At 37.6% G+C, this 23,147-nt stretch overlaps 1 protein-coding gene across 1 annotated transcript; it reads left to right on the forward strand.

Moving 5' to 3' along the window:
- Positions 1-461: 461 nt before the first annotated feature.
- eno2 (enolase 2) lies at positions 462-20,821 on the forward strand. Its single transcript, XM_056479864.1, has 12 exons — positions 462-591; positions 3,784-3,869; positions 4,310-4,405; positions 4,515-4,573; positions 7,983-8,052; positions 10,107-10,240; positions 10,368-10,590; positions 12,237-12,434; positions 14,595-14,796; positions 14,875-14,983; positions 16,178-16,236; positions 17,272-20,821. The coding sequence occupies exons 2-12, from the start codon at positions 3,785-3,787 to the stop codon at positions 17,339-17,341; spliced, it is 1,305 nt and encodes a 434-aa protein (XP_056335839.1). The 5' UTR covers positions 462-591; position 3,784; the 3' UTR covers positions 17,342-20,821.
- Positions 20,822-23,147: the final 2,326 nt, after the last annotated feature.

The raw sequence follows: 23,147 nt of genomic DNA on the forward strand, positions 1-23,147 counted from the left end.
ATATAGGGGTACGTTTTCAGAATGAGCCTGGGTTGACTAAAACTATTACGTTTAGAAATATATAAAAATGAAAATTTAACAGGAGGACTAATAATACTGAACTATTCTTTTTATTGTAAAAAAACATCCTGTAAAATAACTCAAATTTTAAAAATACACCAAAAAACACAAAGTTGGGCTACCTAAAATCCTCATTCCACCACCACCACGTTTTAACATTTTCAGCATTCGCAACTAATGCAGGCAGATTCAGCATCTTTTAAACCCAGTTCCTCCTTGCATCTATTTTTACCAGCTGTCATGCACAGAGGAGCATTGCAGCACCCTGTGTTTGTTGTCTCCCCTCCTCTTCCCGGGTCCCTTGTTCCCGCTTATTAATCAGTCGCCTTGACCTACTCATCCTCCTGTTTCTCTCCTCTCTAATTCTCAGCATCTTCCTCTGACTCATCTTTTCATCCCCTCCCCCTTCTGTTTCTCCTCTCATCTCGCTCTCATTCTGCTTTCCTCCCACCCTCGCTCTGTTTTCCTCTCTCTTCCGCAGTTTCACACTTCCAGGCTTGCCTCTCGCAAGGCTACACGCACTGACGGCAGGTAGGAAGCCTTTATATTTGACATCTTTTTAGGCTGCTCTTTTCTATCCTCTCTCATGGGGTCATTGAGGTCATGAGGTATACGCTAATTATTCTGTATGCTTGATCTGTATTGATTTGTGAATGTTCCAGTTAGATTAGAAAGCTATTGACTCTTGTGAGAGGTGTCACTTCTTATGCTGGATTTGATTTTGGGTGGCATTTTTATTTTTATTTTTTGGTGTCCGCTGGTTAGCTAAGGGGTCAGGCAGATGGATATCGCACTATGTGTTTGCATCACGGTTTCTATATTGCCTCTGAGTGTGTGTTGTCAGTGTGTGTCCAATCTGTTCTCATTTGTGATGTAAGAGTGGGTCAATTGACTGAATTGATCTTGATGAATACAGTTTTCACTAATTTAACCGAAGTTTAATCGAAATATTATATTTTTTACCCCTAAACGAACACATATATGATTAAATTGCAACTATTTATGCAGGAAAAGATAAGAAACACACAAAAAAAATCACGAGTCGTACGGAGTTATTCGTATATTAGTCACGTGACACGCGCGAAAAAAAAACACAAAAACGAATCGCTCGTGAACAACCCACTACTTACTACTCGCTTCGATGCTCCATTTCAGAAAGCTCTTCTTTTCGCCAAAGGCATGTTAAAATATTTATCTTGTTCTTGCCCCATCACGCCACTTTCTGCGCTATATGCACCCCACCCGTCCGCCCCCTCCTCCCCGTATATCTGCTGCAGTACCACACACGCTCTCCCTCACACACACACATTGGCAAATTAGCCTCATCCGGATTTAGATGCTTGATCATAACCTGAGCACCTGCGGGCAAACATTCCACTGTTGTCATCCCTAATAAAGGCCCTCCTCCTCGGTCGCTATCGGTGCTGGTGGTCGCCCGTTGCATTAACAAGGTGACACGTGCGCGCGCCCATGTCGGTTGTAGCATATTTAGGATGCATTTCGCATGTTCTGCTTTTCCATTGGCTGCCAGCTCAGGCATCTCCATGTCGATGCTTGAGCAGTTTCTCTCACTGCTCTACAAAAGACGGGACTGAATGTTCCAGAAAAACACAGCCGTTTTTTAAAGGCACCATCATATTGATTGACATCTCCTGACGCGTTTGCAGAGATGCTAAGTGTTAAGTCTAAAAAAGATGGCGGTCACTTCATGCATGTTTGTGGGCTTATTTTGAAGAATTATAGTGTATATTTTAAATATTATATAATATTCATAGTCTTGTCATTTTCTCCATACTATTTTTTTCAGTCACACGTTATTCTTTATATAACATTAACTACGATTTTGCCTCAATAAACTTAAATTTGCTGTTTATTAATAGCTAGTAGTTAGTTTTGAGTACTAGGTAGGATTTGGGATGTAAAAAAAGGTCAACACAGAACAGAATATGTGCTTTATAAGTACTAATAACAAGTAATAAGCCATTATTAATGGTAAGAATTGGTGGGTAAACTAGTGTTACCTATTTTTTTATTGAATAGCAAATGGTAATACTAATTCCTTTTAAATTTTCTGGTCCAGCTGTCAAAATCCTGAAGCCTAAGGGTGTGTTCACACTTTGCAGGTTTGGTTTGATTAAAGTCTGGTACAGACCAAGCTGACAGTCACCTGTAGGAAAATGACTACGTTACATGGACATCGGTAATCAATAGGGCTGGGTGATTTTAAAACCAAAATCTTGATTAACTGAACATCCCAACTCGATTACGATTAATGAATGATTATTTTATTTATTTCTTAATTTTTTGGCCCTCATAGTTTTATATGCCATCTTAAGGCATCTCTGGCACAGCTTCCAGTCATCGTCAATGTGCTGCAAAGTCAAGAATGAGTTCATCGTCCTACTTATCATAGGTTCTGAATGTCGAATTCTATTTCTTTTCGATTAATCGCCCAGCCCTATTAATCAAATTATTTGCCTTTATCTAAGGGAATAATATGATGGTTATTACATAAGTTGCTTTTCTAATGTTCCTTTTATTTTACGTGCTATAGCACATAATTCGATAAATGTCATTGCGTCACCACGCTCTACATGTTTCCTCCGGAGTTTCATGCTCTCCATGTTTCCTCCGGAGTTTCATGCTCTCCATGTTTCCTCCGGAGTTTCATGCTCTCCATGTTTCCTCCGGAGTTTCATGCTCTCCATGTTTCCTCCGGAGTTTCATGTAATTTCGGGTGTTTCATTTTTAATTTGTTGACTTTAACTGCAGTTTGGCACTTTCACTTTCATCTGGAACATTTTATGTATGTCCGCCATGACAAACGAGATATTGGATGTGAGGAACTGCTGGAAGAGTGTAGTTTTTTGTATAGCTTTATTGTATAGGACAGTAGAGAGTATTTACAAGAAAGCATGGGGAGCAGAGAGAGCGGAAGAATCGGCATAGGACCGTGAGGCAGGAATTGAACTCAGGTCACTGTGAGCACCGGAGTGCCATGTGTCGACGCACTAACCACTACACCACTGGCGCCAACGAAGAGTGTAGTTTTAATGGTATTTGATACCATATGACGAATGGGGAAAAAACCTCCGCATTTCACGATGTGTGTGTGTCTGTGGTCCCTAACTGCCCTGGAAGGTGCAGAGAATAGTGTCAAACAGCTGTCAGTAACTTACCAGTTACTTTTTTTTATTTACGTCCCTGTAAGAAAACATCATAAATAATTGGAAATCCGGCGATTGCAATACTAAAACAATTGTGGTCAGAACCAAAAGTTCACAGAGCTGTGTTCTCTGCAATCCTCTTAAGTGGTAGACCTTTACATTCCACCGTACCATATGGCTACAACAGGCACACTGATATAACAGACGTTTCATTTTCCGTCTGTCACAATATAAAAACAGAAGAGTCAAGCTTCAAATAGGAAAACAATACAATTTCCATTTATGAGTGACATGCTAATGGTCTAATCCAATTAAATGATTTATGCTAAGCTAAGCTAAAAGTGCTCCTGCCAGACCTGTTGAATGTCTGAATAGATTTTAAAAATGATAAAACTCAACTGTTTAACTTTAGGGGAGCTGTAAATGAACTTATTTTTTTTTAAAAGTGGAGTATTACTTTAAAATAAATGCCATAAACAATGTCTGAACAACATATTGAGATTGAGAAAAGTAGAAGTTTGCTTATCAATTCTCTGTTTTTTCTCTTGTCTTTAAGGATGTCTGTTGTAAGCATCATTGCCAGGGAAATCCTGGACTCTCGGGGAAACCCTACAGTGGAGGTGGACCTGAGAACCGATAAAGGTGAATCAATACAGTCTCTCTACTCAGCAGAATAGCATAAGCCGGCTTGCTAATACATGCAAAACAATATGTGGTACAGTTCAATATACAGCTGAAGTCAGAATGTTTTCAATTGTTTTCTTTTTCAAATATCTCCTAAATGATGTTTAACAGAGCAGGGAATTTTTCACAGTATGTCCGATATTATATATATATTTTTCTGGAGAAAGTCTTATTTGTTTATTTCATCTAAAATAAAAGCATAAAATTTTTTATATAAAAAACGGGGGGCTAATAATTCAGGGGGGCTAATAATTCAGACTTCAACTATAAGAGTCATTTAAAAAATGAATTCCTCCACAAATGTCCATTAAAAATAAGTTCCTCTTGAAAGCATATTGGAAAAAGGCATAAATGGAAGAATATGGTTTGGTAATAATAAATGTTTAATGTGTTTTCAGGTCTGTTTAGGGCTGCGGTGCCCAGCGGAGCATCCACAGGCATCTACGAGGCTCTGGAACTCCGAGACGGAGACAAGAGCCGCTATAATGGCAAAGGTCAGCATTCAAAGACTACTTAGGGATTGGATAAAACTAAAAAGATCTCTTTTTTTGACACCTTGTACTATTGATATTTAATTTGATCCGTCTTGACCCATGTTTTAAGGTGTACTGAAGGCTGTCGGACACATTAATGACACTCTTGGGCCGGCCATCATTGCGTCTGTAAGTGAAATAAAGCACATTTTAGTATAAATAATCAAACAATCAGAATTCAACCAGCATCAGAAGGATTATAAACTGCGATCTGTGTGTGTTTGCTTAATTCTGGAAAAGATTACCTAAGCTTAGCAGATTAATTTCTATGAAATTAAAATAAAATAAAGAAACAAATAAGTCACAGGTTTCATGTATAGACACTTGAAGACAAAATTAGTTTTAAAATATTTTCCAAGTGCTCTTTAATGTAGAGGATCTGCTTGTTAAGTCGTGACGTATGTAATACAGTTTCCGGGTCTAAGCCACTACTCATTTGAATTGAGAAAATATTTGTTTATGGCCATATCACACATTAAAGTGAATTCTATATAAAATCATGGTGTACACTACACTCTCTGGGCTTGCTGCATCACAAATACCAAAATTTTAACAATTTATAAAAAATTAATCACTTTCTAGCCATCGGATATTAGGCATGGTTTTATATATATATATATATATATATATATATATATATATATATATATATATATATATATGTAAAACCATAGCCTCCGCCGCTGAGACTGCAGCTCTGCACAAGACGTTTGGCCAGAGGAGAAATTAAAATGCAACATAATTACAGTACATAATATTTTACTATTTATTTTTCAAGATACTAGTATTAAAGTGACATTTAAAGGCTTAACTATGCTAATTTGGTAACCTAGGCAAGTAAGTGGACAACAGTTTATTCCAACCCAGGCTCATTCTGAAAACGTAGTCCTGCAGACGTTTCTGGAGACCGCGAATTATGTAGCCGGAGGTACGTATGGCTGCATTTAATTTTTTAAGCGAACGCTACGGGGCGGTATGACACCGTTCCTTTTAGCGCTTACTGGCTGACCGCTTACCTTTGTGTGGAGGGCTTTCCCGCCGCAACCAGATTGTCAAGTTAGCTTGTCCTGTACGTCGGCGGACTTGAGACGCAGAGAGGAGCTGACCACGACGACGATGACCGGGTTTGAGTCCGGGGAAGAGCAGCTCCAGAAATCAAGTAAGACAAAAACAGAATCCAAGAAATACAGTGAACAAGTTCATAACAGGGTGAGAATGTGGTAAAATCCGAAAACGTGGTAAAAAAAAAAATCAGACGAGGGCTGATTTTTCTGGACGGCTTTTGTAAATTGTTGGTTGGGTTTAAGGAAGTAAGCAGGCAGGTCAATCGGTAAAATTGGTTGGGTTTAGGGAAGAAGGAGGGCGGCTCGGCCGGCCGATTGGCCTGTCGCACAGTCAATCATTCAGCGAGTCGGACAGATGGTCGTTCGACAGTGACCTCTGGTGGGTTTACGCGAGAACAGCGTGTGCGCGGGTGCGAACGGAACTCGTGAGAGACATTTGTGAAGCAAAAAAGTGCACACAGTGGCCTCTCGCGGATTCGCGAAAACAAAAACTGCAAAAATACGTACCACGCGGGACATATTTCTTGGTCTCCAGAAACGTTTGCGGGACTACATTTTCAGAATGAATCTGGGTTGGTTTATTCTGTAGCCAATCAAAAAAAAAAAAGATTAAGGTGGCTTATAATATTAAGCCGAAAAATAAAAAACTTTGCTCTGTTAAACATCACTTGGGAAATATTTGAAAATAAACAATCAAAATTTTATCTAAACTTCAAGATAATTAATTATAATAATGATAATTATGTCATTATTAAAGGTGCAATATGTAAGTTTGACACCCAGTGGTTAAACTAGCACTCCTGGTCCAAAACACATTTTCGCTCGGCTCGACGCAAGCGCAGGTTGCCAGATTGACGACAACAACAAGAGCCTGACTGTTAAGCCTAAAGGCTGATTTAAGACTGATTTAAACCGTGTTCAAACTAAAAGCAATGGCACGAGATAGAAGGAATATTTTCCATATTAAAAGGAGTTTTTGCTCTAACCAACACCTGAAATTTATATTTTAGAAACAGCTTCTGTTTCTTGCAGCTGAGCAACAGAAAACTGACAGTGATCACCTCATGCGCTTTATTCAGTGTTAAATGCTAATAATGTGACTATGAATGCCATTTCACATGATATTTATTGCCATACTACTGAAAGCAGCAGCAGATATTCACCTCAGATCTTGAAAATAAAATAAACCGTCTCAAATTGAACATTAGAACTGTGACTCAGTGCGAACCAACACATATCAGCGATTCAGCATCTACATTTAATGATGTTGAAAAGGTCTAATATGTAATAATTCGATTATAACCCTTACCATTTCGTTAGAGTGCAGTGAGTGCACTATTCTGTGCGTCAAAACGGCTACATTTAAATTTCTGTCGTGTTTCGTCTGGTGCAAACAGCCAAATTTATTATCACTGCGAATCTCGTCACGTAGTGTGTTGTTAGGACACAGAGTTACAATATGACCTGCTCATTTAATGTTTACGTTGCACACTTTGAGAGTCTTCATGACTAAGTGAATGAATCATGCTGTTTTCCACCAAGGCAACCCAAGGTACTGAAATATCATTTGCTAAACTGGCAGGGTTAAATGACCAAAACAAAGACGGACGTTCTGGCATGGAAGACACATTTTCAAAGCAGAATATGGTACTTTTATGCTTTCGAAGTGTCAAAAACTTACATACAGCACCTTTAAGGTTTAATTACATTTATGTACATCAGCAGTGAAATTTTGGAAACTGTATAGGAAACATTCTTAACTTGTATTTACATCTGCAATATTTTGTTAAAATGGACGTATCTATAGCTACATTTGTTATTTAATACATTTTCATTATGATTTACATTATTTTACAGCCTCTTGTGTTTTCTCATCCCATGCAGTTTCCTCCTCCAGATGTTCTCCCCGCTTCTTTCCCAATAATTTTCGATCTGACTTTTTTTTCACAGTTTAATTCCAAATAAGTGTTAATGGAATTATTTGTTATTTGTTTGTTTGTTTGTTTGTTTGTTTTACAGATCAGATTCCGATCAGACGGGATCAGAATCAGATCCCACCCCTGCACTTTTTAAACCATGTTTTCTATTCATAATTTACACCCCGTTTACTTATAACAGGAGATTTTAAAACAGCTGCTTCAAATCTACCAATGGCAGAGACACAAAATCTCCTATTATCCAGGTCTCGATTTTCATTATGATTATACACATTTCATTCTTTCGTTCTTTTCATGTCCTTTTTTATTTCTTAATCTTCACTCTACAATGCGAAAGCTAAGGAGCCTAAACATGCTACAATAGTCTTTATGAGGATTTGTGATAATTGGTGATTGTTTTTTTTTCTGATTGACAAGACTCATTTGACAACAGCAGGGTTAATGAATTCATGTTTTTAACAAGCATCAATCAAGTGCTGTATTGTTACTATTATTATTAACCTGGAGAGTTTTATATCTTCATGATGTGAACTTTAGGAGATCAGTGTGATGGAACAGGAGAAACTGGACAACATGATGATCGAAATGGACGGCACGGAGAACAAATGTGAGTACAATATAAAAAAAAATCATATTTTTAAGGCTTACAGTAGTTTAAAGGCCGTGTGACATAAAAAGTACTGTAAATCAGTTACAGCAAAATACTGTATTTACATTTACAGAACCATTTATTTTGCTGTATACGTATTTACAGAACGCTATGCATATCTTTACTATAAAATATACAGTAATAGAACACAATAGGTACACTTTATAGAAACAGAGAACATTAACTGGGTTTCCATCATTCTCTGTTTCTACACCTATTGTGTTCACCTGTTCCTTGTTTAATTAATCCGGGCAAGTTAATCCACTGAAAATATTTGTTTGTTTTGGTAATCTTCAAACAGAGTCTGACCAATCGTGTTTGGATTTCCACAAACTTGAAATTATAAAATGACATTTCCAAATCAGTGACTTACTTATGTACTTATTCAGCCGCATGTTTAGTGCTGTACTTCAGTAAATGATTAAAACATTCGATGATCTAGAACAGGGATCGCCAAACTTGTTCCTGGAGGGTGTTCTGCAGATTTTAGCTCCAACCCTAATCAAACACACCTGAACAGGCTAATCAAGGTCTTACTAGGTATACTTGAAACACCCAGGCAGGTGTGTTGAGGCAAGTTGGAGCTAAACCCTGCAGGGCACCGGACCTCCAGGAACAAGATTGGTGACACCTGACCTTGAATGAGAAAAAAATAAACATAAAATATATCCATATAAATAATTTGCTAAATGAGCCATACAGGCCATAATTCATTAATTAAATTTCCTTCAGCTTAGTCCCTTATTTATCAGGGGTCACCACAGCGGAATGAACCACTAACTATTTCAGCATATGTTTTACACAGTGGTTGCCCTTCCAGCTGCAACCCAGTACTGGAAAACACCTATACACTCTCACATTCACAAACACACACAGACTACGGCCAATTTAGTTCATCCAATTCATCTATAGTGCATGTCTTTGTACTGTGGGGGAAAGCGGACACGGTGTCACAATCATAAGCGATCTAGTCCATGTAGATCACTGGTAAACACGCAGATCGGTTTAGAACTACAAATCCGCCATTATGTGGACTACAGATGCAGTCATGCACTGCTCACACGCACCTGTTCTGGATTCCGCTGACTGCACACACACACACACAGCCGGAGTATCTTTATGGACTGATTACATTGACTTTAAATACAACGCGCGCACATACACACATCTTGGCTGAGTCTTTTGTTATGTGAATGGGATGCTGACAACGGAGTGCAGATCCAAATGCAGGGTTTATTAGGAGAATAGTCAGGCAAGCAACAGTCAACACAAGAGCAAACAGATGTAAACAGGAAAATCCAGAGTTGTGGTCAATAAAGAGGCAGATGGTCAAAGGCAGGCAGCAGACAGGAATAAACAATAAAACAAAGTGAGGGTCAAACACAGCAAGACAAGGCAAAGGAAACTGTTCACAGTAGAGTTGAGCAAGACTCAGCCAAGACGTGTGTGTGCGCTGTATTTAAAGTCCATGTAATCAGTCAATAACAATCCTCTGGCTGTGTTTGCAGTCAGCGGAATCCGGAACAGGTGCGTGTGAGCAGTGCATGACTGGAACTGTAGTCCATATAATGGCGGATTTGTTGTTCTATATCGATCTGGGTGTTTACCAGTGATCTACAAGGATTAGATCGCTGATGATTGTGACACACGGGAAGAAAATGCAAACTCCACACAAAAAATGCCAACTGGCCCAGCCGGGACTTGAACCAACAACCTTCTTGCTGTGAGGCAATCGTACTGAGCCACCTTGTTGTTCCTTGGTTTCATTTAAAAACTAAAAATAATCCACCTGTGGGTTTCTATATATATTTATTTATTTTATTTTATTCAATGCTACATGCTCTTGTAACTGCTTGTGAAAATGACTTGCAGTTTCTAAACGAACATTGTATGTACTCCACTTTTTAAAGGGTTAGTTCACCCAAATATTTAAATAGTTATTAATTACTCACCCTCATGTCTTATCCATATATATCTACTGTATAATTTCTCTCCTTCCATAATGTCTGCAGCCCAGTTTGGTGCTAACGCCATCCTGGGAGTGTCTCTTGCCATCTGCAAGGCTGGTGCGGCAGAAAAAGGCGTCCCCCTGTACCGTCATATTGCTGATCTGGCAGGAAACACAGAACTAGTGCTGCCAGTTCCTGTAAGAAAACTCATTACTCTGTTTCATGACTTCAGTGCGCAAGATAATAATTCAGCACTGTTGGTATTTTCTCTTGATTATTTGTGGAAATGAACTGACTAAGCACATCATCTCTGTCATCTGTCAGGCGTTTAACGTGATCAACGGAGGCTCACATGCTGGAAACAAACTGGCCATGCAGGAGTTCATGGTTCTTCCAGTGGGTGCGGAGTCTTTTCGTGACGCGCTGCGGGTCGGGGCTGAACTTTACCAGACCTTGAAAGGTGTCATCAAGGAGAAATATGGCCAGGATGCCACCAATGTCGGGGACGAGGGAGGTTTCGCGCCAAATATCCTGGAGAACAGTGAAGGTGGGATGTGAAAGTTGTTGTTAAATATGAAGTGCGTTTACAAGAAAATATGCTTTCAGTCGTACGCGGTTAACAATTTCCTGTAGATTCTACACGACCTGACAAAAGTATTGTCGTCAATCCTAGTTGTAAGAGGAACAAATAATAACTTGACTTCTAGTTGATCATTTGGAAAAGTGGCAGAAGGTAGATTTTTTGGATGAATCATCTGTTGAACTGCATCCCAATCATCACAAATACTGCAGAAGACGTATTGGAACCCGCATGAATCCAAGGTTATCAAAGAAATCAGTCAAGTTTGGTGAAGGAAAAATCATGGTTTGGGGTTACATTCAGTATGGAGGTGTGCAAGAGATCTGCAGAGTGAATGGCAACATCAACAGCCTGAGGTATCAAGACATTTGTGTTGCCTATTACATTACAAACCACAGGAGAGGGTAAATTCTTCAGCAGGATAGCGCTCCTTCTCATACTTCAGCCTCCACATCAAAGTTCCTGAAAGCAAAGAAGGTCAAGGTGCTCCAGGATTGGCCAGCCCTGTCACCAGACATGAACATTATTGAGCATGTCTGGGGTAAGATTAAAGAGGAGACATTGAAGATGAATCCTGATGAACTCCTGCAAGAACGCCTTCTTTGTCATTTCAGATGACTTTATTATTATGTTATTTGAGTCATTGCAGAGATGTATGGATGCAGTCCTCCAAGCTCATGATGGAGTCAGACACAATATTAACTCTTTTTCTACTTTATATTCTATACTGTACAGTTTTTCTGTTAAGTAACAAGACTTTTGTCTCAGCAAAGTCAGACCTTACTGTCCTAATTAAATAATTAAAAATCAAGGCATGACCATATTTTATTGTGGTAAAATAAGCGTAATCTAGAGGCCTTTGCCTTTCATATTAGCCACTTCTGATACCAAACGATCAACTAGAAGTGAAGTTTTTATTTGCCGTTTCAAAACCTTGCATAGACGACAAGACTTTTTTCAGGTAGTGTACAGTAACTTACTGGCAGCAGTTTGTTAGTAACTTAAAAGTATTGTACTTACATTTACAGCACCATTTATTTTGCCGTGTATGTATTTACAGAATGCTATGTATATCTATACTGTAAAATATACAGTAATAGAACACAATAGGTATACTTTATAGAAACAGAGAACATTAGCTGGGTTCCTATCATTCTCTGTTTCTATACATATTGTGTTCACCTGTGCCTTGTTTAATTTCTCATGTATTCTGTGTACTTGTAGCTCTCTGCTTCCTCTTTTGTTATTGATTCAGCTTGTTTATTTTTCTGTAAATAAAGGGCTACTTTTACACACACAAAAATAAATAAAATAAACAGTAATTCTCACGATGCAGCTTTACAATGCAGTAACATACTGTGGTACAGTAAAACAGTTCATATTACTGTTAAATACTGTGTAATTTCCAAAAATCGCTAACAGTATAATTCAATGCTACATGCTCTTTTCTTGTAACGGTTTGCGAAAATGACTCGCAATTTCTAAATGAACATTGTTTTAAAGGGGTTAGTTCACCCAAGAATGTCAATTCTGTTATTAATTACTCCTTAATTATCGGGATAAGTTTGACAATGCAATTTTATTGTGTTGTCTCCTCTGTATCATTCTCACAGCGCTTGAGTTGATAAAGACAGCCATAGATAAGGCCGGATTCACAGATAAAGTTGTGATCGGGATGGATGTAGCAGCGTCTGAGTTTTACAGTGAAGGGAAGTACGACCTTGACTTCAAGTCGCCTCCAAATGCAGACAGACACATCAGCAGCGACGAGCTTCTAGAGATCTACCAGACGTTCATCAACGACTTTCCGGGTAAATTGTAAACGCAGTAAAATGTACAGATTTTGACATTTAAATATTTAAGTTTTTTACATTTATTTACAGTCTTGAGTTGCATTATGGGATGTTAATCTCTGCTCTGTCGACTTTTGATGTTGAAAATTTCTACACTTTAACAAAGTGACTTTTATTGACATTTTAGTAAGAAATAATAAATATATAGAGAGAAATAAATCTGTTATTACAAGAGTTTATTAGTTTATTACAAGGTTTTTGTACCTTAATATACAACACCAACCCAGACAATATATCACTTTCAACTACTAAAAATGTTCATCAACTTTTCAAGGTTAAAAGTTGTTGGAAGAAAGATTGAAGTACCATAATGCAGTTCAAAAGCATAAATAAAAACATGAAATACAGAAAACTGCTAATTTACGGATATTTTTCAGTGTACTATGCTTCATTAATAAGTTTAAAACTTGTATAGAGCATGTTCACTTCAGAAAATAGTTATGCAGACACATTTTCCATGTAGTTTTTCTTTGGAGATTTCTTTTTTAGTCTTCTTGAAAGCATTAGAAGCCATAAACAAAACAACCTGCTCAAATAAATTCCAACATTACACATTTTGATTGTTGTTTTACAAGGATTGATTTGTGGCTGAACTTGTTTCAGTAGAGTACAGTAAATAATATAACTGTCGAATGTCTGATAATCAAAATGTCAGATAATAAAAATTCTCTAGTTCACTGCATGTATTTGTTCATATTTCATTAATGGATCATTCTGAAGCACACTGTCAATTTATTCTGTCAATTTATACAAGGCTACTAGTAGTTTACACAACTGTTTCTACAGATACGCACCCAGGTATCAGTTCAATACTCTGTATCGGCCGATAACCTGAGCTTAGATATTAGAATCGGTATCGGGAAGAGTAAAAGGGTATCGGAACCAGTGCTGAGGGTAATGCATTACAAGTAACGGAAGTTATGTAATACCAAAGTCCCTTTAAGGCAAGTCATTTTACTCAGCGGCCATCTTTGAAACACCTCTCGGGCAGTATGCTCGGGCATCCTGTCTGAATAGGGAAACATCAAATTCTCCAAAACTGCTTGCCAAGCTTACGATTACATTTCATATTAGGAATCACCAAAAAAAATAAACAACAGCTGTCTATTTAGTTTCATTTCTAAACATCCAAGTCACACAAAATCTGCAGAAACTCACATCTGGTCCGAGCTGTGCTCCCGAGTATCATGTCTAAAGCGATAGATGATTGGCTCCTGTACTAGAAGGCGGGCTTTATTCGCCATGTAGCGATCGATGATTGGCTTCTGTACTAGTAGGTGGGGCTTTATTCACCATATTCACCACGAGTGACATGTCTTGTGTATTCTATAGTTTTTGGTACTATGAATTTTCTATGTAATGCCACAGTCACTCTAGAGTGTGAGCTTGCGAAATTCTGTCGTACGGTGCTGCGAAAAGGGGCAGGATAAAACAAGATGATTAGACATTTAAAAAAGCAAGCGATTGGTCCATATTTAAAATTTCAGTCTAGAGAGGTCATGTTTTGATCCTCGATGGGTCTTATACTGTCAAGTGATGCGATTTCGCAAGTCAGAGTTCACCAAGCTTGAACTTTGCAATGCAGCGAACTGCGAAACTTGCCGCAACAGCTTGCCTTTCCGATCTGACGCATTCGCGTGCGTATGAATGGAAGTCTATGGGGAGAAAAGTCCAGAGTGACCGCAGCGTAACGAGTGAGGTAACGCATTACGCAGTACGTTACTTTTCAGTTTAATTAATTAGCTTTAAAAAAGTAATTGCTGAATTAAAAAGAGCGTCGTCACGTTAAATCCTGCACTGGATTTTTCCGAAAGTTCTCATTAATCTGAACCCATGGACTATGAGTTGTTCATGGACACATCACTGATACAAACTTTCATTAATCTGTATATATGGCTATAGCTCTGGGCTCAGAAAGTTACTCAAGCATCGGAACACATTACTTACTTCAAAAAGTAATCCAACTAGTTACTTTTTTGGGAGTTACTCAATATTGTAATGCATTACTCTATGATAAGTAACTTTCCCTAACACCGATTGGAACATCCCTACTGTACATACCAGCAAATTTGACCTCAAGATATTCTGTCATATGTTTGCTTCTGTCGAAATTGACAGTGGTGTCCATCGAGGACCCGTTTGATCAGGACGACTGGCCCGCTTGGACTAACATGACAGGCTCGGTGGGGATCCAGATCGTTGGCGACGACCTGACTGTCACAAACCCAAAGAGGATAGAGAAGGCAGCAGAGGACCGTGCGTGCAACTGCCTGCTGCTGAAGGTCAACCAAATCGGCTCCGTCACAGAGGCCATCCAAGCGTGAGTGGCTGAAAACTACAGTCAGGAAATTTAGTTTAGTATCAGCATTATCTCACTTTTTAATGGGGTTTCCTTCAGATGTAAGCTGGCTCAGGCTAACGGATGGGGTGTGATGGTCAGCCATCGCTCTGGAGAAACAGAAGACACTTTCATCGCTGATCTAGTGGTGGGACTCTGCACTGGACAGGTACACATTTCACCATTTAAACAGTTAGAAGATTTTGCTTTATTTATTAAAGGTTCTGTGAAGTGCTTTGAAATGTGCAGTTTTATTGGATGTTTGACGTAATCTCAACTGAAACATGAAGAGAGGGTGGGACAATATAGCTCCTCCCCTTTTTAAAAAGCAGCCAATAGTGTTTTGTTTTATCACAGCTCTGCCAGTGAGAGTGGTTGAGCTCAACGCATCAAATGAAAAGCAAATGAGAAGCATCTTGAAGGGGGCGGGGCATGACAGATACTAGAGAAAATTTGATTGGTCAAGATTTGGTGAGAAACTAAAGTATAAGGTGACGTGAAGTGACAAAGTGCAAGCTTTACATGTTTACATCGGGTTTATATTTCCTAGGTGAAGTTTATTTTTAAACTAATTTCGAGAGGATCACTTGCTTATGATTGCTTGTGGCTGGTCCCGCATGATCCAATTTATGATCCACCAATCAGACGATTCCGAAGCCGCTATAAATACCCTAAGTTCCGTATAACAGCCATCTTTGTTCTGAAGAATCCCCCCTTCCACCCCTACTCCTCCTCCTTTCCTAGAAGGGTGGCACGGTGGCCCAGTGGTTAGCACTGTTGCCTCATAGCAAGAACATCACTGGTTTTAGTCCTTACCAAGCCAGCTGACATTTCTGTGCGAAGTTTACATGTTCTCACCGTGCTCACGCGAGTTTCCCCTGGGTTCCCCGGTTTCCTCCCACCGTCCAAATACATGCAACTTAAGTTAATTGACTAATCCAAATCGGCACCATAGACATGCTCCTAGAAAGTAGTTATCTCTTAAGAGCAATCACTATCTGTTCATTAGCTACTACAGCAGGGGAGTTCTCGAGATCTACCTGAGCTCAAACTCCCCTCTCGCCTTGCAAACAGGAGGGAGCCCCGGGCTCGGGGATCTTATGAGCTCAGGGCTCTCTCCTGGGACAGCATTCCAAACAAGCTTTATAATCAATCATCAGCTAAGCGTGAACTTTTGAAATGCAAAATTTGGAGCGCACAAACATATAGATGTCCTCAAAACTCACTGACTGAAACTAACATGTAAATTTTTTATTTTAATTTCATGGGAAATTAATTGTTTGCTTGTTTCATGAAACTATCATAGAATCATTAGAGTTGATTTGCTGTACAAATGTTAACTTCGTCATTCTTTATTTTTCAGATAAAGACAGGAGCTCCGTGTAGATCTGAGCGTCTCGCCAAATACAACCAACTAATGAGGTAAGAGTGCGTTCAGTTTTGTTAGCAATGCTGTAATTGTTGTTATTGGCAATAAAAAGGAAACGCTAAGCAAGAAATGTAATGTTCTAAGCATTCAGACGATAAAATAAATAAATAAATAAGGAAAGACAATGACAAGTTGATATTTTGTAGGTCAATATGGCTAAAAACTATACTCTTATTCTGTCATAATAATTAAGGAATTTTGCTGCTCTACCACAGTAGACCATACTATACTATAATGAGAGTATGGTTCGTAGCCATTTTGAGCTAGAAAATAGCAGTTTTTAATTTTCTGTCCGTCTTAGTAGAGAATGTAATAACAGCAGAGTCAAGCTTTGAATAGGAAAATGATCAAAACTTTTTTATTTTTAGATTTTTTTTATACAAGATGCTAATGGTCTAATCTAATTCAATGATTTATGCTAAGCTAAGCTAAAAGTACTCCCACCAGACACAGAAATCGACTGAATGAATTAAAAAATGATAAAACTCAACTGTTTAACGCTACATTGTAAAAAAAACATCCTGGTTGCCTTAAATTTTTATTGCCTTTAAATATTTTATAGAGAAACATTGTAGCAACACTCTGGCAAACAACCCTTGACTTTAACATGGAAACAAATTGTAAAAGCCTTTGGTTTTAATCTTGCGTCAGTCTTTTTTGGGTGAACTGTCCCTTTAATACAAAATATGGGGTTTTAATGGGAGTTAAACATTGCATTTCTTGCCATTTTCTCTTATTTTAGAAATATTTTATAGAGAAACATCATGACAACACTCCGGCAACCAACCATAGACTTTACCATGGAAACACAATCTAAATGGTTTCAATCGTGCATCAGTCTTTTAACAGAACATGACTCAACTAAACTCGACTCTTGTACTTAAACCATCTGTAAAACAGCAGCGTCCATAAAAAGAAGCAATAATTACTCTGATAAGTACTGTTGATTAGAGACTTCCAGCTCTTTCTCAGTCACATCCCATATAATTAATCCATGTCCATCTCCGTCTGTTTTTTCTGCCTTCCAGGATTGAAGAGGAACTGGGAGATCAGGCTCGATTCGCCGGGCACAACTTCAGAAACCCCAGCGCTCTGTGATACCGACATCAACACACTGAAAAAAAAAAATCTCACAACTGACAAACAGAGTATGTACTGCACTGAAGCGACCGACTACCCTTGATCATCCCCTAAATCATTCAAAAACAGCACTATTTGCACTGATATACAAAACAACGACTTACTCAGACACTTGAAATACGTATTTAAACGGAACTGGACTGCGGACAGGCTTGGATAGACCAAATATTATGCACAGGGGATCCTGGACAGACCAATATGTTATGCACAAGAGAATTACTTGATGAAAAAAAGGGTGGATATGCATGCGTATGATTTAGAAAACAGACCTTGAGATTAACAAGATGGATTTGAACTCAGATGGAATATAGGTTTATTATAATCAGGTGCAATCTTTCAATTTAAGCTTAAGATTTAGATGTGAACAATATATGTACAGTAAGAATATTGCAACATAATTAATGAAATAAATACAGTGTAATTTTTACGGTTCATTGCATGAGAACTAGGCAAAAAATACATCGATTTTTGAAAAAAGAGAGGATTAAAAGGGAAGTAGTTAGAGGAATGTTTAGAAGGTGTAGGATTCTGCTAAATTGAATAGATTGTAGTGTTCAGATTCGTGGTTGAGATTGATAAACATGTAAGGGCGAGTAGACTTTACTCTAAAGAACAGTTTACGAAGTTTGCCCAGGGCATTAGATGCTTTTCAATCAAACAATACACTCTTTCTTATGCTGTTATTTGTGTCCATCTTTGACCCAAAAGCATGCTGAGGAAAAACTGTTATTCCAATAAAATAAAATAAAATAAAATAAAATAAAATAAAATAAAATAAAATAAAATAAAATAAAATAAAATAAAATAAAATAAAATAAAATAAAATAAAATAAAATAATTCAAATTAAAATAAAATGTAAAAAATGCAAATAAAATAAAAATGTACTTAAATATAAAGTGTTTTACTCATTTCAGTACAAAAAAAAGATAAATATTGTGTAAAATATATATTTGTTTCCACAAAAATGCTTCATTATTTAAAACACCACCAAGTCTCTTTATATCTTTCTCACTGAGCGAAAAATATGTCATATTATGTGACGTTATTGTTGTCTGAAGCATCATAGATCAAGAGAGCCAAAAAAATCTAATAAATAATAACAAATATATAATAAAATAAAGATATATAGAATAAAAAAGAGAATGAAGCAAAATGTAAGCTCACACGTCACTTCTAATACTCATTAATATAACATATAATATAACAAATACATAAGTTGTCACTCATCCGCCTGATTTTCTCATGCAATGACTCTTAAAATGTACTTAGATCTTTTCTTTTACCCTGGATCTTCATTTCAAAGGGGAAGTGGATCATTTTTTGCCACCTTATATTAAAACAACTGAGCCATTATTAGGTGTGATAGTTAGCAAGCTCATAATCATATTTTGAACATTGAGGGGATTTATATTTTATATGTTTAATAATAATAATAATAATAATAATAATAATGTAAATGGTACCATATTCTCCATTCAAAAAGTCAACATTTGAATAAAACAAAATCTGGTTGTTTGGACATCATTGGACATTCCAGTCGATCTTTCTCTAATAAAACATAACATTAGCTATGTTTCCATCCACGTGTTTTAGTTTATACTATTTATTTATGTGCATTTTCAAAACCTAAGAGCATCTTGGCGTTTTCATCAACCGTTTTTATGCGCATATCCAAAATGGGTATAAAACGGTTAATGGAAACGCAAGATGTGCTTACGTTTTGAAAATGCGCATAAATGAGTAGTATAAACTTTTTATTTGATGCGCATAAACTACGATGGAAACACTTTTAACGAACAAATTTCAGTATGCGCATTAAAAAAGTCATTCGATTTTGTTGTAAGAGATCAGCCGTTTCAGTATTAGTGATATTATAGTATTAATTACCTCCAGAACTGTCAAGAGCGTCTGTTCTCCAACGTTCCTAACGTTCATTGCACATCGGCATATGTCTTCTGAGGCGCAAGTCATTTATAAAAAAAAAAAATTGTAAAAAAGATTCACGCAGCTTCTATCGCCACAAATTACGTTTTTAATTTTAATATTTGGCGCCAGTTAATCTGGAAGTGTCGATTTTCACTCATTGGATGGAAACGCTGCTTTATTCACACGTCTTTATGTCATATTTCTGTTTTCCGCATAAAATAATATAAAAAATAATATAATTCGCATCTTTGGATGGAAACTAAGCTACTGTCTTATATTGAATGTTTTGCCATTTCAAAAATCACACCTTTCACTGTATCATAGATATATAAACTAGATATTGCATACGGGCCCTGAGCATGCGTCAATACCAGGACAAAAGTCATTCACCAGCACTTAGTCAAGACTAAAGCCAATGTGAAGATGCTGGACTTTTGCGCTGCGAACAGGTGTAGTAACGAGCAAACAAAGCATAAACGTATACATTTCATTGGTACGATTTCGTTTTGTACGATTTTGTATGTTATGAACTTTTGTGTTCAACAAGTAACGTTATTGATGATGATAATACAGTCACCTACGGCACTGACCAAAGGCAAAGTAGCACCAACTTGCACAAAATTTTAGGCTTATGCTAGTTTTTTTTTTTAATAAAATTAGCAATGTAAATAAAATATGAGAGGACGCTACGAAACTTGTATTATTGTCGCCTAAGTGAAGTAACCGCTTGTTATTTTATAATTATTTTTGCGGGGTTTTCAACTTTAATTGATAGGACAGTAGAGAATATTGACAGTAAAGTGTGGGAGCAGAGAGAGGGGAAGGATTGGCACAGGACCACAAGGCGGGAATCGAACTCGGGTCGCCGGAGTGCACATGTCGACACACTAACACCGACTAACCACTAGTTTTTGAAGTAACTTATAAAGGGTGGCTGATAACATAACAGTGGCTGCGCCTCAATGTGCATACTTTCCACCCTAAATTATTGAATATTACAAATGTCATGTACCCTGCGCTACCCTGTACCAAAATGGCGGCTCTATTGACGCATTCCTTCTCAAAGACAACAGTCTAACTGTAGACAACATCTAATGTAAATATCTATGTCAGTGTACAACTTTCTTCAACATGAATGCTAAACCCCGCCTATTTCAATGGCATGCATTTGGGGGCGTGTCTACCTGTCCGGCACCAGAAATGACGCACTTCTCCTGCAAAATGACTGATCTGAGTCCAGTTCTTTAGGAAGAGAGACGCAACGATCACAATGACAGATCTGATTCAACAACTCGCACACAAACACACTCACTCACTCACTCACTCACTCACTCACATTTGTGTAGCAACGTTCCACCAACGCACACGACTGTGTTTCTTTTCTCGTCGTTTTATTCGTCTCTTTCCCTTTGTGTGGTTATGACTCGGCTTGTTCCCCCTTTCCTGAACTCCTCTTCCTCCCTGATGACTTCTCTTTTCATCATTTTGTGGGATTATTGTGGCGAAAGAAAGATGGAGGAAAAAAAAAACATGACAAATCTGTCAAAGAATAGTGTTATGGAATATTAAAGCTGTCATTACTTTCGTCAACATCGAGTCTCCAAGTGTGTTTTCTTCTCTTCTTTAAAAGCAAAGGATGGTTATATAGGTTTTCAACATCAAGACTGAGCCGATAAACGATATTATATCGAATCACGATAAAATTTATGTCGATAACAATGATAAGCTCTGGACTTTTTTTACTCTATAATGATCTACGAGCCAATCACACAGCAGAAATGTGCAACAATGAGAATCTAGAAGGGTTTTGATATTAGAGACATTAGAGCATCGAATTTTCGGCCGCCATTATAGCACCGAAAATTATGAGCCACCGCAAAATAGATTATGCTATTTTATACAACAGTTCTGTCTGGTTGTGAAATCTGATTGGCTGATAGCAGTGTGATATTCTGTGTATTACTCCGCCCACATAGAGTGACAGCAGATCAATAAACTCATGGCAGTTTGACAAATATTGCAGCTGCAAGACAACAATGTGCTTTTAAGGCTTTTTAGTCGAGAATATAGTTGTTTAGATTGCAACTATACAGTTTATTTATAAGGATAGAGCCTATTTTAAGTATTTATTATTTCTGAGAGAGAGAGTCGGCGTCCATTAGCCAAAGACGGTTGACGTGATCTATCCACAAGATGGCGCCAGGACTGCATAATAAGCCCTTGCTTAGAAGATTAAAACGTGATGCATGATTTCTAACTACAGCTGATCAAATGATTATTAAACTCTCTCTCTTTTGTATAGATTGCAACTACGCAGTTTATTTGTAAGGACAGTGCCTATTTTAATAGTTACTTTCCTATCCCAGTTCTCAAGTGTTATTTAGAGACCTTAACCCCAAACACCCCCTCCTTATCACAAACACAACAGCAGTCTGGTAGTGACTGCGCAGCTATTTTCCGGATTCATTATTGTGATATCTCGATTGCAACACTGTAAGAAGATATCTCTGTAGACTGATGCCATTTCATGTCAAGTTCAGCCTTACAATTTTAAAATATCAACAAAAATCACCAGTTTTTTTACATCACTTTATACATTACGCTTGAGAATCATTTAAATACTAGCTCTTAAGTGACAATGGTGAATTAGTAACGGCTTCTGCTGTTTTGACGTCTGCAGATGTGGATGAATGGCCGAAGAAAGTAGTTCCTAATACAAAAGGGTTTTTAGACTCTCAGTGTTTGATTTTCTTTTTTTATATACACGATTGTGCCGTCAAACTGTTGTATAAACGCCATATTACACGAATAGCAGTGCGATATGGCTGTATATTAGCACTGGTGGGACGCTAACGCACGCCTTCCACCAGTGCTGATATACAGCCATATCGCACTGATACTCGAGTGATATTGGTCATTAATGGACCCTCTCATTATTGTGGCTTCAGTTGTTGTTGGGATACTCTTTTAAACGTGGAAGCATCTGATATCGAAATATATATCGTTATTATTTAATATGGAAAATAATAAATCGAGATTTCATTTTTGCCATATCGCTCAGCCCTAATCAAGACATTCATTTATAGATCATTAAAGGGTTAGTTCACCCAGAAATGTACATTTACTCACCCTCAAGTGGTTTCAAAGAGCTTTAAGAGTTTCTTTTTCCTGTTGAACACCAAAGAAGAAATTTCGAAGAAAGATTAAAAACTGTAACCATTGGCTATTTGCGCGTTAATAGATGGGTGAACCTTTTGGGATTACACGCTTGATTGATGATGATGAGCAGGAGGAATCTGTTAGGTTGTAATAATTCTTGTAATAAACCCATTTCCCCATCTTTCTGAATGTAAAGTCTACTTTACTACATCCAATCAGCTTGCAGTAAAGAAAAAAACAAGCCACGCCCACTGTTTTCTCATTGAATATTCTGTTTCTCTATGAACTGCATCACAATATAAAACAATAACAGTCGCAACTCCCAGTTCAAGTGGACTTAAACACTAGTGGGTTTTGGTTTTAAAATGACGTCTTTGAACAAAAACATTTATTTTGGCGTTTTTACTGCGTTTCAGAAAATATCTGCATTATAAAACATAAAATGCATGATGCGTGACCATTTTCGCTCACTGGTCAACAGAGCCTTTAGTATTTTCAAAATCTTTAGTTTTTGCAGGTTGAAGATGCTGGAGCAGTGAACGCATTTAAAGACCGCATGAACTTTCTGTATAATGACGCAGTTCCTAGAAAAATTGAGAAAACTGTGGGCGTGGCTTGTTTTTTTTCTACTGCGAGCTGATTGGATATTTTTCATTCAGAAAGATCTGGAAAATGGGG

Source organism: Danio aesculapii, chromosome 19, assembly GCF_903798145.1.
Source record: "Danio aesculapii chromosome 19, fDanAes4.1, whole genome shotgun sequence".
In the NCBI taxonomy this organism is placed as follows: Eukaryota; Metazoa; Chordata; class Actinopteri; order Cypriniformes; family Danionidae; genus Danio; species Danio aesculapii.

What these genes read in the sequence shown, in the direction of transcription:
- eno2 (XM_056479864.1), top strand. Translation starts at nt 3,785, where the DNA reads ATGTCTGTTGTAAGCATCATTGCCAGGGAAATCCTGGACTCTCGGGGA. An exon ending in GGCCGGCCATCATTGCGTCT is followed by an intron (nt 4,574 to 7,982) that starts GTAAGTGAAATA and finishes TGTGAACTTTAG; the next exon opens with GAGATCAGTGTGATGGAACA. An exon ending in GTTCATCAACGACTTTCCGG is followed by an intron (nt 12,435 to 14,594) that starts GTAAATTGTAAA and finishes CGAAATTGACAG; the next exon opens with TGGTGTCCATCGAGGACCCG.